General features: G+C 45.0%; 1 protein-coding gene across 3 annotated transcripts in view; it reads right to left on the reverse strand.

Moving 5' to 3' along the window:
- Positions 1-16,222, reverse strand: part of nav3 (neuron navigator 3) — a 449,774-nt gene that overhangs the window by 307,519 nt on the left and 126,033 nt on the right. For all 3 annotated transcript variants that reach the window (XM_059977545.1, XM_059977548.1, XM_059977547.1), the window contains one exon: positions 6,333-6,472. In XM_059977545.1, coding sequence (XP_059833528.1) covers positions 6,333-6,472 — 140 coding nt within the window. The remainder of the gene's footprint in view (positions 1-6,332; positions 6,473-16,222) is intronic.

The raw sequence follows: 16,222 nt of genomic DNA on the forward strand, positions 1-16,222 counted from the left end.
TTTGCTCCGGTGATCCTGAGTGAACTTTCTCCTGCAGGAGGCAGGGAGTCCAGATCCTGTGGCCTCATTCCAAGGCACAACTCCTCCTTTTCCATTCCCAAATAAAAGATGATGTCAAGACCACAGACAGCAGCGGACAAAATGTGTGTGTGTATGTGTGTGTGGTGTGTGTGGGCCAAATAGAGGGGGCCATTGTGCCTTCTTCCACACATGGCTGTGAGCCCAGAAACCGCCCTCACCGCTCACAAGTCAAGCTTACAGTGTCATCAAGTCTGAAGGTATGTCCGCAATGTGAAAGGCAGGAGGCCCGGAGATGGTGACTGTCTTCCTGTCTTTACTTGTATATCCAATCACGTAACCTTAGGGTAACTTGAAACAAGAGTCTCCTTGGAACAGATGAACTCTTCACATGCATACGCTTTGCAAAAGCAAGCACACATTTTCCTCTGAATCAGAAGTTGTACTTCTCCTGAGACCTTGTGTGCAACCAGACTGGAGACACAGGAGATGGCAGGGGCAACAAACAACCTACTGGGAAAACTCAGCAGGCCGAGCAGCATCTGAGGGAGGAAACAAATTGATGCAGGGTATTGACCTGAAATATCGACAATTCCTTTTCTCCTACAGATGCTGTTCAACCCACTGAGTTCCTCCTCCAGCAAGTCACAAACACAAGGGATTCTGCAGCCGCCAGAAATCTTGAGGAACACACACAAGATGCTGGATTTGCTCAGCAAGTCAGGGGAGTAGACAGTCGATGCTTTGGGCTGAGACTCTTCAACGGGACTGGAAAGGAAGGGAAGCGGGGGTAAAGTACAAGCTGACAGGTGATAGGTGAGATAAGGTGGGTGGGGAAAAGAGGTTTGAAATAAGAATCTGGGAGGTGATGGGTGGAAGAGATAAAGTGCTAAAGAAGAAGAAATCTGATGGGAGAGGACAGTGGACCATGGGAGGGGAATCAGAAGGAAATGATAGGCAGGTAATGAGAAGAGGACAGAGGGGATCCAGAATGGGAATTGTAAAAGAGAGGCTGGGGGAGGAGGGAGAAATCACTGATGATGCTGTCAGGTTGGAGGCTACCCAGATGGAGTAGGAGGCTTTGTTGAATGCAGCCTCATCATACTGGTAGGGAAGGCCACAGGCAGACATGTCAGAATGAGAATAGGAAGTCAATTGAAGAGGGGTGATCACTGGGAAATCCTGCCTTTACTGGTGGACAGGGCAAAGGAGCTCAGTGCAGGGGTCACCCAGTCTTCATCGGGTCACTCCTCCAGTAGATTGTTTGCTACCCCGTCCCAAGTCTGTTCAAAGTACCAGCAGGTGTGACACTGTTGAAGCTACGGATTAACCTGAGGCTGAATTCACTGCTAATCAGTGATTGGTTTATTTCTGTCACATCTGGCAAGATACCATGAAAATCTTTTGTTTGTGTGCCAGCCAAACAAATCACTCTGTTTACAAAGTACTTCCAGAAGGTAAAAAGGAAAACAAAACAAAATGCAGAATATAGAGATACAATTAGTGTAAGTACAGTGCAGAGAGACGTATAAAGTGCAAGGGGTGGGTTGAGGTAGACTGAGAGATCAAGAGTTCAGCTTTATTGTATAGACTGGTAACTGTTCAGGAGTCTGCTAACAGTGGGGTAGAAGCTGGGATTCAGCCTGGTGGTACAGGTTCTCAAAGTGGATTTAAAAGTCCTACAGTCATAACGTCAAGAAGATCAGGCGATTTGTACTCTGGCCAATATTTACAGTATTGTGCACACGCACACTTACAGACTGTGCTGTACATTGCACTCTACTGCTGCCACAAAATAAAATTTCATGACATCTGTGAATGGTGATGAGCTTGATTCTGATGTGGGCCTCTGGACTGAGACTGGGAGAGCACCAGAGAGACATTCTGTAATGATCAGTAGACCAGTACTCCTTCCCTGCCACCTGTCCCACACCCCTCCCGCGGCACTCTGTCCTCACCATTCCCAACAGCCTTTGCTCTCGCCACATTTACAAACTCAGCTGCTCCATGTTGACAAATACAATACCGTGAAAAAGTCTTGGGCACCCTATCTGTATAAACCTGCCAAGGACTTTTGCACAGTGCTACATCTATCAGTTCTGGAAACACAACAGAATCTGGATTATCTGCAGGGAGGAGGAGAGGGACGGAACAATCGATCTTTCACTTTGAAAACCTACCTCGATTGAAACGTCATCAATTTCTTTCTCCTCTGCAGACGCTGCTTGTTCTAGACAATTTCTCCAACAGATTGGTGAAAGCTTAGAGAGGCAGCAGAGGAGATGTACTGGGATGCTGCCTGGATCAGAGCATCTCTTATGAGGAAACATTCAGCAACCAGGAGCTTTTCTTTTTGGAGCGTAGGAGTATGAGAGGCAACTTGATAGAGGCATACAAGATAAGAGGCATAGACTGAAAGGAGAGCCAGAGACTTTTTCGCAGGGTGGACATGGCTAATAAGAGGGGGCGTCATTTTAAGGTGACTGGAGAAAAGTATGGGGGAATGTCAGAGTTTGGTTTTTTATTACACAGAGAGCGGAGGGTGTGTGGAATGTGCTGCTAGGGGTGTTGGTAGAGGCAGATACATTAGGGACATTTAAGGGGCATTTAGATAGGCTCATGGATGAAAGAGCAAATGGGAGACAATGTGGGAGGAAAGGGTCTTGCGGTAGGTTAAAAGGTCAGCACAACACTGTGAGCTGAAGAGTCCGTACTGTGCGGTACTGTTCTGAGTTGCAGTTTGTCAGCCAGGGGTTCTGAAGCATGCTGAAGGGACTAGAGCAGGGGTCGGCAACGTTTACTACGGGGAGCCGCATCACAGAGATCAAAGAGCCGCATGTGGCTCTGGAGCCGCAGGTTGCCGACCTCTGGACTAGAGTTTAGCTGCCTCGATCTCTGATCTTTCAGAAGGTGGGCTGGATGAACATCAGATACCACATTGTGGGGCTGACTGTAGACTGAGAGGGACACGTGGTACAATCCAGCCACCCTCTGGATGAGCACAGGGGGGGTCAAAGTGGATGGGGTAGGAGTCCATGAATGAAGGTACGTTATTGCCCAACATGACAGATACCAAAGTCCAGTTGAAGTGGGGAGGGATGCCCGACAATGGGAACTCTGGGGGGGGGGGGGGAAGAAACATCATCTAGATTCCCCCACAGAGCCCTGTAAAGTGATGGGTTGGGCTGATGGGGGTGGGGTGAAAGTGCACAGAACTCCCCCACCCACATAGATATAGTATAGGGATGACAAGAGTAGCCTGGACTTGGAAAATATCAGGTCCAGTTTCTACAGTGATGTAGAAAAGAGGACCCAAAAATGGGCGTATAGACACTCAGCCTGGGAAGTGATAAGTTTCCACACATGCAACATTGACAGCTTCCGAGCAAGGATTCCTTCCAATAAACCGGCTGTCTGGTTTTGTGTTGGGTCATATTGCAATTAGTGAGAGCTTGCTGAGCCCAGAATGGCATTATCTTTAAAAACTACCAGCGGAAAAGCTCATTAGCTACAATCTCCATCACTGCAGGACTTGGATGTGTCCAGCACAAAGAAGCAGGCAGGAAAAATCATCGTAGACACTTCCCACCCAGCAAACTGACTTTTCCAAAAGCTCCTTTCTGTGAAAGAAAGGGCTATTAAAAGAAAAACTTCACACCACCTTAGAAGTTTCTTCCCCCCCTCAGGCAGTTAATCTGATCAACCATTCTAGTTAGCACCCCCCAACAACTATTACCTCAGTCTCTGCACTCTACTGTAAACACTTTAAACCACTTTTTATAATGCTGTTTACATTGTAAGTACCTACTGATATTTATTTATGCACATTTTATTCTGTTTTTGTGCATCTAATTTTATGTTTATATAATTCTTTATGATTGTTCTAGCTGGGAGTGGTAGTGGGGACAAGCTCCCACTACCTATTAAATGCTCTCAATGGTGTGCATCTCAATTAGTCGCTGACAACCAAGACCAGCTCCTGGCCTTCACGTCTGGAAGCCCGGTGGAACAGTTTCCACTGACAGGAGAAGGGGCAAAGGTGGGTCACTGGCACTATAAAACCAGTCACTTCGGGCAGATGGGGCTCATCAGCCGTGGTTGGCAGCTCAACTAGGAGAAGGAAAACTCTGATTTCAAACCTCTGCCGCCTTGGGGCGAAACCCGCTCGTGTGAAAGGCTTTGGGAATGAATCCCAAGTGAGAACTCTGGAGCTGAAGTCCCTAAAGCAGTCTACGTTGAGTTCAACACTGACCGGCAACTCCAGTGACACTGCTGGTACCAAACTGTATCGGTCTCTGCCGTTCCTTTCGGTTCATTAGATGCATGGAGAGGGGGAGCTTGCTACATGGCATCAGCTGGCTCTCCATATCGTACTGCCCAGGCTTGCGTATCCAGACAGCTAGGATGCTATATCCATGGTCAACTCCGACCAACGGAGGCCTACGCACACTACACTATTCTTTATAATTATTTTGAATTCTTTATAACTTTTGAACATTGTTCTTTTTTGTTGTGCGTCGCACCAGCACCCCACAGCAAATTCCTAATACACGTAAATGTATACGGCTCAAAATCAGTTACATTCCCCAGGCAATAAGACTGATCAACACCACCGCCCAATAACTCACCCCTCCACATCCCCAACCACCACTACTTTATCATTTCCCGCCAGTTACCTTAAGTACAGAGCATCCCGTGCCTAGAATCATTTTATGCACATGAAATCAGTCAATGTATTTATTTTTAATGTGTCTTTTTACTATGTTCTTTATCCTACTGTAATTTTTACTGTGCTGCATCAGATCTGGAGTAACAATTATTTCATTCTCTTTTGTACTTGTGTACTGGAAATGACATTAAACAATCTTGAATCTTATATAAAGTTGATCCCTGAACCTTGATCCTTACAATGATGATAAAAACCTCTGAGAATGAGTCATATATCATGGAAACAGGCCATTCGGCCCACCATGCCAGTGTTGACTCAGGGGTACCCATCTTCCAAGCACTTGGCCCAAATATTTCAAGTGTTTGGCCCGACAAAACTGAAAAACTATCGGAAACATTGCTTCCCCCACTCTCTTCAACAGTCTGTTCCAGTTACTCAACCACTCTGTGTGGAGAAGATTCCCTTCAGATCCCTGAGAAATCTTTATCCCCTTCATTCTGAATCAGGGGTTCCCAACCTGGGGTCCACAGACTCCTCAGTTAATGGTAGGGGTCCATGGCATAAAAAGGGTTGGGAACCCCTCCTCTAAATCTATGTTCCCTAGTTTCAACTATTTCTAATTTTGATTAGTTTTGTAGTTGCAAAGTTTGTATTTTGCACATTGGTTGTTTGTCAATTGTGTTTAGACCATAAGACATAGGAGCAAAGTTAGGTCATTCAACTATTCAAATCTTCTGTGCCATTCATCGTGGCTGACTTATTATCCCTCTCGGCCCCATTCTCCTGCTTTATCCCCAAAGCCTTTGATGCCCTTACTAATCAAGAACCTATCAACCTTTACTTCAAATACACCCAATGGCTTGCCCTCCACAGATGTCTGTGGCAATGAATTCTACAGATTCACCACTCTCTGGCTTAAGAAAGTCTTCGTTATCTCTGTTCTAAAGGGATATATTTTGAGGCTGTGCCCTCCGGTCCTAGGCTCCCCCACTGATGGAAACACCCACTAATGCATTTTTGTAAATTCCGCCGTATTTCTTTACTTTTCCTGTAAATGCCTGCAAGAAAATGAATCTCAGGGAAGCATATGGTAACATGGGTGTATGTACTTCGGTAATAAACTTACTGTGAAATTTGAAGTCTGAACTTTGTTAAGGAAGCAATCTTCCCATAGTCCACCCTATCTATATTCCTTATCATTTTCTACACCTCATCCATCTGCTCTTAATGCCCTCCACTCCAGGGAGAACAAACCCGGCTTCTCCACCCCATCCAGGCACAATTCCAGTGAGAATCCAACGTCATCACATCCTTCTTCTATATCCTTGCAGCAACTCCAGGTAATTTCTCCCACCTCTCTTCCCTTCCCCCCCCCACACCCAACTCTCTTATTCTGGCTTCTGCCCCCTTCCTTTCCAGTCCTGATGAAGGGTCTCAGCCTGATACATCAACTGCATATTCCCCTGCGTAGATGCTGAGCTCCTCCAGCATTTTGTGTGTGTTGATTCCTATCAGATGGTGACCAGAACTGAAGTAATGAGGTCTGAGCATTGTTTTATAAAGTTAGACCTGCTCTCACATTCCATTTGTAAGACGCGCCTCAGGAACAAGAAGAACAGGAAGATGAGGAAGCTGAAACCCTTACCTCGCTCGCTGCTGGCTGCATACTGGAGAGGCTTGTTCTTGTCAATGGTGTTGAAACTCTGACTCCGCCTGTTCGAGCCGTTGGCTCCTTGGACCTTGGTGGTACTGCCTGTGTTTGCTACCCTGGAGGGACCTGGGAGCCTGCAGAACAACAGGGTTTGGACAATTACCTGTGGTATGTGGTTTGATTAAGTGGAGGTCCTCTCTCCTCCACCCAGCAGCTCCGCCACACTCGGTTGTGCCTTGCCTGCCCTGCAGTCTGTTTGGAGGTGTTTTTCTCATCTCAGCTCTGTTCCAATATCAACAAGAATTCAAGGTCTTCACAGGTGGTTAATGTTTACCACCATGACCTCTCAACCAAGCACCCCTTGCCCGTGCAAACATTTACTATGCAAACTGATCTCACCATGATCAACGTTTAAAAGAAAACTGCCAAAAGCAGGTTCAAAATCATTCCTGCAAGCGGATTCTTCCTGAGAAAGTACTTGCATCTGGAATTTAATGAGAGGATTTGATAGCTGAATAACTGGACTTTTGTTTATGAACACCAGTCTCAAAGGTGAAGGTTTGAATTTTTTCAATGGAGTTGTTTAGTATAATACTAGAGAGATATCTACTATTAATATATCTCAAAAAGTATTATACTAGATGGCATGCATTAAAGAGAGGGGTTTAAGTTTAAAGAAGGTGTGTAAGGCGAGCTTTTTACAGATTGTTGGTGCCTGGAATGCACAGTTAAATGTGGTGGTGAAGGCAAATATGATCGAGGCATTTAAGAGGATCTTAAATAGAGACATGAATGTGCAGAGAATGGAGAGAAATGGACACTTCAGACAGAAGTGATTAGTTAGGCATTTAATTACTAGTTTAATTAGTTTGACTTTAGGTCCTGGTTTATAGGGAAAAGTTGAATTGGTACGGATTTTTTAATTTCCTAGAGCGTAGGAGAATGAGGGGAGATTTGATTAAGGTATACAAATTAATAGATAGGATAAATGCAAGCAGGCTTTTTCCACTGAGGCTAGGTGAGATGACAAATGGAGTTCATAGATTAAGGGTGAAAGGTGAAATGTTTAGAACATAATCCCATAAGACATAGGAGCAGAATTAGGCCATTTAGCCCAACAAATCTGCTCTGCCATTCCATCATAAGAGGAAGGTGAATATGAGGGAGATTTTCTTCATTCAGGGATTGGTGTGAGTGTAGAACAATCTGCCAACACAAGTGTTGCATGTGAGTTTGATTTCAACATTTAATAGAAGTTTGGGTAAGTACATGGATGGGAGAGGTATGGAGGGTGTGGGCCTGTTTCTGTGCTCTATGCCTCCACACTGAGGTCAGGATGGAACCTGGGTTTCTAGGACTTGGGCTGTAGGGAGTGACTGGACCAGCTGCGACTGTTTTCCCTGGAGTGAGGGGTGAGTTGGGAGTACAGTATAGGTAGCTGAATGGCCAAAGTGTTTTCCCGAGGGTAGAGGGAGGGCACAGGTTCAACACGATAGGGAAAAAGTTAAAAAGGGAGTGGAGGGGCAACATTTTTTCACACAGAAGGTGGAGGGTATGGGGAACATGATGGGTGAGAGGGACATGGGCCAGACATGGGGAAATGGAAGCAGGTCAGTGGGGCAATGTGACTGCCACAAGCGAGCTAGACAGAAGAGTCTGCACTCTACAGCTCGATGACACTAAGAGCATCTGAGTTTCCGCAGGTGCTCCAGCTCCCCTCCACGTCCAGAATCAGAAGCAGGGTTATTAACACTGATACACATTGTGACCCTGGTAGTGTTGTGGCAGCAGTACATAAAACTACCATACGTAACATTAAGCAAATAACTAAATTGTGCAAATGAGGAACAGCAAGGTTAACTAACTGCTATAGGTTGCCCTTAGCAGGTAGGTGGGGTGGTAGAATCAGGGAGGATTTAGAGAGAATGAAAAAAGGAGGATCAGTGTAATGGGGAGGTTGATGGTCAGCAGGAACTCAGTGGGCGGAAGGGCCTGTTTCTATGTTGTATGTCTCTCTGATTTGATAGGGCAGAGTCTGTTTAACAGCACTGAGCACAATGACCTTCCCATAATGACAGACTTTAAACACAAAATGAACGACTGTATCTGGAGCACAGCAATCCGATCTGCACACTGAACTTGCAGAGGAACTCTGAGGGTTAATGACAGCAACTGCTTGTAGGCATGGGACTTCCGTGCATTTGTCGGCAGATGTGTGCAGGGAATCTTAGGGCAATGGTCAACCACAGAGTGCAAAGTAAGTCCGGCAGCTTCCCACCACTAAAGCTGGCGTTTCCAATGCAATTTCCAGCCAGGAATCCAGAGATGCTGGCTTCTTTCAAAAGAGAGCAACAGCTGGAAGGGATTATGTTAAAAGTTAGTATTTTTAGATTTGTTTATTTAAATGTTTTAACAGTTTTATGTTCTTTTGATTAATATTTAAGACTCTTCAATTTGTTTCAGAAACATTTAAATGATTTTACAGCTTTGACAGCTGGCTGAGCAGGAAGTGCAACTTAATTGCCTATCTAATATTTTTCAAAATTACAATTGGTGGGCTTTTTCCTGCCTCCTTCCCTCCTAAATTCTGATACCCTTAAAGCAGTTTAAAAGCTTAAATAACCAGCAGGAATCACTCAACAGGTCAGGCAACATCAACGGACAGAGAGAGATAGATAGTGTTTCACCTGCAAATATCCACATTATTTCTCTCCCTACAAATGCTGCCTGATCTGCTGAGTGTTTACAATGTTATCTGTCTCTATTTCCGATTTCCAGTATTTGCAGTTTGATTTTGACTTTCAAGGAGTTATGAAGGAGGTGAAGGAAACAGTGTTTCTCATTGGGAACAGAGGTCATAGCAGAGGCGCAGTTTTACAATGGTAACCAGGCAGATCAAGGCTGGAACACACACAAAGTCTGCCTGACCTGTTGAGCTCTTCCGGGAGTCTGTGGAGGGGAATAAACAATCACTGTTTCAGGCTGCAACACCTCATCAAGTGAGGATGGAGGCAAAAGCCAGAATAAGAAGGTGGGAGGGAGGGGAAAGAATACAAGTTGGCAGGTCATGGGTGAAATCAGGTTAGGGGGAAGGTGGGAATTAGTGAGAAAATGGGGGGGGTGACAGGTGGAAAAGTTTGAAGAAGGAATCTGATAGGAGAAGACAGCAGACCATGGAAGAAAGGGAAGGAGGAGGGAATGGGCCAATCCAATCAGCCGATGGGTTTACTCCAGAATAAATGTGGGGACATTTCCAACTCAGTGTGGCTGGGGAATGGGAATTAAACAGACTGACAACATCAAATGCTGTGACATGCTGCCACCTTCTGGACACTGATGGGCATGGCACAGTATGAGTTGCAGTGATGGCACTTCGATCAGCTCACAGGGAACGTCGTGACCCAGGTTTATAACGTTATTAGAGGCATAGTTAGGATAGACAGTCCAAGAGACTTTTCTTCCAGGGCAGAAATGTCAAATACTGTAGGACATGTATTTAAGATGAGAAGAGGAATGTTTAAAGTGTATGTCTGGGGCAAGACTTTTACACAGAGGATAGCAAGTGCCTTTAAACAGGTTGCCAGGATTAGAGTATCGGGCAAAAGCTTCAGTGTGGACTTGATGGGCTGAATAGCCTCTGTGCTGTACAACTCTGTGACCTTCCCCTTTCCCCCCTCTCCCCCATCTCTCCCCCCCCCCCCTTTAGATGGAGCAACTACTCATTGCAACTACTGATGAACTAGACCAGCCAGTTAGAGAAGAGGCTACAGGTCAGAAGAAGACCTCTTGGTCATAGAGAGGTAGAACATGGAAAGAACAGGCCCTTCAAGCCAGCTTTTCCATGCTAACCAAAAAAGCAATCTAACCCAGCTTGCAAGTGTTTGACGCAAATCCTCTTAAACCTTTCCTATCCATATACCTCCAAGCACCTTCTGAATATTAAAGTACTGTACCTGTCTCAACCACTCCCTCATTCCATATACTCACTATGTGAAGAAGTTATCCCTAAAGTTCCTATTCAATCTGCCCTTTTTTACACGTGTACTCTCTGGTTCCTGATTCCCCAACACTGGAGGAAATACTGTGTGCAGGAAAGTGAAGGTGCACTGCAGTCACGAGGAAATCTGCAGATGCTGGACGTCGACAGCGCTTCTCCCTATAGATGCTGCCTGGCCTGCTGTGTTCCACCAGCATTTTGTGTGTGTTGGTGCACTGCAGATATAGGCAGGTAGGAACACGCCTGGTGCTTATGGATACAAGAAATGAAAGGGAACACTGAAGAAAGGAATCGGGAAGCCTAAAAGGTGTAAACTTCCTCCAGCAGACACGGTGAAGGAGAATCCTGGGGGATCCTACAGATATGTTAAGAGCAAAAGGATTGCAAGGGACAAAACTGGTCCTCTGGAAGATGAGAATGGTAATCCATGTGTGGAGACAAAACACATGGGGGAGATCTTAAATGCCTCCTTTGCATCTGTAATTACTCGGGAGATGAATACAGTCTACAGAAGTGAGTCAAAGTGGCATCAACTTCCTGGGCCCTGTACAGATTACAGAGGAGGAGGTGTTTGCTGCCCTGGGGCAAATCAGTGTGGATAAATCCCCAGGGCCTACAGGTGGCAACTGTAGAAATTGGCAGGGCCCTACCAGAGATATTTAAATCCTCCTTAGTGACAGGTGAGATACCAGAGAATTGGAGGATAGCCAATGTTGTACTACTGTTGAAAAAAGGCTTGAAACACAAACTAGGCAATTGTTGGCCAGTGAGTCTGACATCAGAAGTGGGAAGGTTGTTGGAAGTTATTCTAAGGGAGCAGAGAGACATGGACTGATAGTCAGCATGGCTTTGTGCATTCGTCATGTCTAACCAATATTAAAGTTTTTCAAGGAAGTTACCAGGAAAGTGGATGAAGGCAAGGCAGAGGATGGTGTCTACATGGACCTTTGTAAGGCATTTGACAAGGTCCTACGTGGGAGGCTGGTCAAAAAGTTTCAGGCGCTCAGCATTCAGGTAAATTGGATTAGACATTGGCTTTGTGGAGAGCCAGAGAGTGGCAGTAGCGGGCTGCCTCTGACTGGAGGCCTGTGACTAATGGTGTAATAATGTGGTTAGCTGGATCAGCAAGTTTGCAGATGACACCAAGATTGGGGTTGTAGTGGACAGTGAGGAAGGCTATCATGGATTGCTAAGTGATCTGCATCAGCTGGAAAAATGACTGAAAAATAGTTGAAGGAATTTAATGCAAACAAGCATGAGGTTTTCATGCAGACAAGTGCTTTGTAAGACCAACCAGGGCACTGAGAAGTGTGGTAGAACAAAGGGATCGGGGAATACAGGTCCATAATTCGTTAAAAGAGGTGTCACAGGTAGATATGGTTGTTAAGAAAGCTTTTGGCACTTTGGCCTTCAAAAATCAAAGTACTGAGTACAGGAGATGGGATGTTATGTTGAATTGTATAAGACATTAGTGAGGTGTGTACAGCTTTGGTCACCTACCTACAGGAAAAATGTAAATAAGGTTGAAAGAGTACAGAGAAAATTTACGAGGATATTGCCAGGTCTGGAGGACCTGAGTTAGAAGGAAAGATTGAATAGATTAGGATAGTATTCTTTAGATGTAGAAGACTGAGAGGAGATTTGATCAAGGCATACAAAAATGATGAGGGTCATACATAGGGTAAATGCAAGCAGGCTTTTTCCACTGAGTTGTTAATCCTTACGTTAACCCTAATGTAAGTTTTCCACAAGTTCAACGGTGATTTTGACTGCAAAGCTGCAGACTGAAGGCCAAAGATGGCCTGTCCTTGGATTGGAGGACTGCGTATGTGTGTGGGAGGGTGTAAGAAGGGAGGAACTGGACTTGTTTCGCTGTTTCTGCTTTGTTGCTTCTTATATTCTGTTTTCATCTACTTCCTACCCAAGATCCACAAATCTGACTGTCTGGTAGGCCCATTGTAACTGCCTACTCCTGTCACACTGAACTCATGTCCTCATACCTCGACTCCATTCTATCCCCCTTGGTTCAGTCCCTTCCCACCTACATCCACAACATTTTTCATGCTCTTGATCTCCTCACTAACTTTCAATTCCCTGGCACTGACCCTTCATTCACACCATAGATGTCCAGTCCCTATACATTTCAAGAAGGCCTTAAAGCTCTCCATGTCTTTCTCACTAAAAAAACGAACCAGTTCCACTCCATCAGCACCTTCCTCCGGCTGGCAGAACTGGTCCTCGTCCCCTAACAATTTTTCTTTCTGCTCTTCCTTTTCTCTCCCGTTTCTAGGGGTAGTCATGAGCACCCACATAGGCCCCAGCTCTGCCTGCCTCTTCACTCACTACATAGAACAGTCCATGTTCCAAGCCTTTCCCTGTTATGTTCCCCAGCTCTTCCTCGGCTACAATGATGAGTGCATTGGTGCTGGTTCATGCACCCATGCTGAGCTTGCTAATTTCATCAACTTTGCCCTTAAATTCACTTGGTCCATTTCTGACACCCCTTCCCTTTCTTGATCTCTCTGACTCTACCTCTGGAGACAAACTATCGATCTCTTTTATAACCCCACCAATTCCCATAGTTATCTTAGCTATACCTCTTCCCATCCTGTTTCTTGTGTAAAAAAAAGCCATTCCCTTTTCTCAGTGCCTTCATCTCCGCCACATCTGTTCTCAGGATGTGGCTTTCCTTTGCAGGACATCAGAGATGTGCTTCCTCTTCAAAGAATGGCATTTCTCTTCCTCCACCATAGATGCTGCCCTCACCTGCATCTCCTCCATTTCCCGGACATTCACACTCACACCATCTTTCTGCCACCTTCACAGTGTTCATAGGGTTCCACTTACCCCATGAGCTTCCACATCCAACCCATCATTCTTCACAACTTTGGCCATCTCTAAATATATCTTTATGTTCCCTCCTTCTCATTCCTCAGGGATAGCTCCCTCTGTGATTCCCTTGTCCATTCGTCCCTCCCCACCTGAAGGAGGGCCTTGGCCCGAAGCGTCAACTGCTTATTCATTTCCGTAGACATGGCACCTTGTGTGTCTTGCTTCGTGTTGTTCTGCTGAGCACGGTGGGCAAGCTGTGCTGGCGCCAGAATCTGTGGCGACACTTGCGGGCTGCCCCCAGCACACCCTTGGGTTGTGTTGGTTGTTGAAGCAAATGACACAGTTCAGTGTACGTTTCAGTGTACATGTAATGAATTAATCTGAATCTGGTAGTTGGATGAATAATTGATAGTTGTCTCTTATACCAAGGTGCAGTGAAAAGCTTTGTTCTGCACACGGTCCGTTCGGATCACTTCATTATGTCAGCACATTGAAGAAGTGCAAGGGAGAAAGGAATACTTGATGTTGAAATTACCCAGAATTCATGGGGAAGGAACAAGGGTCAAGGGTCAAGTTGGATTGATTGCAATATTGCTTCAAAGAGGCTAGCACAACAGGCCAAACAACCTCCTGCTGCGTTGGAATTTGTTGTATCTGTGATTTCTCAAAACCTTGGGAAGCAAAATCTGTCAGCTGAGTTGTGCATTTTTCAAGCTGGGACCACCGCAAAGCTGCTTGAAGGCAGAGAGCCAGGGCCTCTGGGGAAAGCTGTGTAGTATGTGAAAGGACAAAAAAAAATCAGGATTCAGGGAGGGAGAGAGGTCTGAGCGTTGCACCTAGCCCAGCACTGTAAGGCTGTCCTGCAGAAATGACAGAGTCAGACAAGTGGAGTCACACAGACGCAAAAATCAGTTCCCTGAACTTAATAGGCCTTTCCACATATATACCAGGCACATACCAAAAGCAGAGCCCTCAGCATTGTTGAGGGCCCCTCCCATCTGTCCCACAATCTCTCTGACCTCCTGCAGAGTCAGAAGGTATTGCAGTATAAGAACAGAAGATTTCTGAACACCCTGCTATCAATATCAAAGACAGCATGAGTAGCATTATACCGTTGTATATTTAATTTTTTTCTTGTGTGGCATATGCTTGTTTGCTATCCTGAATGTGCTGTGTATGTTTTGCCCCTTGGCCCCAGAGGAACACTGCTTCGTTCAGCTGTGTCCACATATAGTTAAATAAACTTCTACAATTATGTGTCGTATGTGCACTGTATGTTAACTTGTACATCTACACAATTTTATTATCTGTTAATAATATTGTATTAATATTACTTTATGTGATGATATATGTACTGTGTTTTGCACCTTGGTCCCAGATAAAAATAGCTTCATTTAGCTGTATACATGTTGACGGTTGAATGGCAATAAATTTAAAGTTGAATGAGTGTCATGCAGGGTTATACATACACAACAGGATGTGATTAATCACAGCATTATAACTACACTACACTGATGTGCAAACTCAGTAACATCTCTTTGATCATAAATCAAATACTTTCCTCCTTTGTATTTTAAACACCTCCACTACAAAGCACCACTTTAGTCATAAAACTTTATTTATAGATACAGCACGGTTCCCTCTCAGCCCGTCAATTACACTCATGTGACATATTAACCTCCTAACCCATGTGTTTTTGGAATGTGGGAGGAAACTCGAGCATGTGGAGGAAACCCACACGGTCATGGGGAGAACATACAAACTCCTTATAGACAGCGGTGGAATCAAACCTGCGTTACTGATAATGTAATAATGTTACACTAATTGCTACACTACCATGCCATCCAATATCAAACACTTCTGTGCAGAAAAGGGTTGCCAACTATCAAGCTTTGGCCGGTGATTAATCTCAGATTGGCTCTACAAGCAAGATATGGGAGGGAATTTGGAATATTGTAAACCAAATTGGTTTACCTGGTGAGTTCCTCTGGCATTTATTCTGGTATGGAGGGGCCACTACACAGGATCAGGAAAAGTTGCAGAGGATCATAGATTCAGCCAGTTCCATCATGGGCATGAGCCTCCCCAGCATCAAGGACATCTTCAATAGGTGATGTCTCAAGGATCATTAAGGATCCTCACCACCCAGGACATGCTGTCTTCTCATTACTACCATCAGGGAGGAGATACAGAAGCCTGAAGACAGACACTCAATTATTTAGCAACAGTTTCTTCCCCTCTGCTATCAGTTTTTTTGAACAGACAATGAACCCATGAACGCTATGTCAATATTCTCTCTTTTCGCAGTACTTATATATTTATTATATTTCTTATTGCAACTTGTAGTATCTTTTTTATATTGCATGGTACTGCGTCACAAAACAACAAATGTCACAACGTGCCGATGGTAAAACCCTAACCCTGATTTTGATTCTGGGAGGAGTGACATATGGTGTCAGATATGACAGATGAGAGATGACTCGATAGAGGTGTACAAAATGCTAAGAGGTGTAGATTGAGTGGATCGCCAGGGCGGAAGTGGCTAATACAAGAGGGGTGTAATTTTATGGTGATGGGTATTAAGTATAGGGAGGATGTCAGAGGTAAATTCTTTACACTGGTAGGAGCGAGGAATGGCCTGCCAGGGGTGGTGATAGAGGCAGATACATTAGGCACATCTAAGGAACTCTTAGAAAGGCACATGGATGACAGACAAATGGAGGGCTAGGTAGGAGGGAAGAGTTAGGCTGATCTCAAGAGTAAGTTAAAATGTCAGCACAACATCGTGGGCCAAAAGGCCTGTATCATACCAAAATGTTCAATGTTCTACCTCCTGGAACCTGTCCAATCAGAAATAGTGAGGCCCATAGGAGCCGCTCAACCCAACCACACAGTCCATCCTCACACTCCCTTCTGAAATTTGGTTTATTACCACAGCCTTGCCTAAAATAGTGGTGATGGGATTAATTTACAAATAAAAAATCTCTTGGATCCTCTGAGCTTCCAGATGAAGGGGTGTGTGACCAGCAGAACTAGTTACATCCTTACCTGTATC

This window comes from Hypanus sabinus, chromosome 8, assembly GCF_030144855.1.
Source record: "Hypanus sabinus isolate sHypSab1 chromosome 8, sHypSab1.hap1, whole genome shotgun sequence".
Classification (NCBI taxonomy): Eukaryota; Metazoa; Chordata; class Chondrichthyes; order Myliobatiformes; family Dasyatidae; genus Hypanus; species Hypanus sabinus.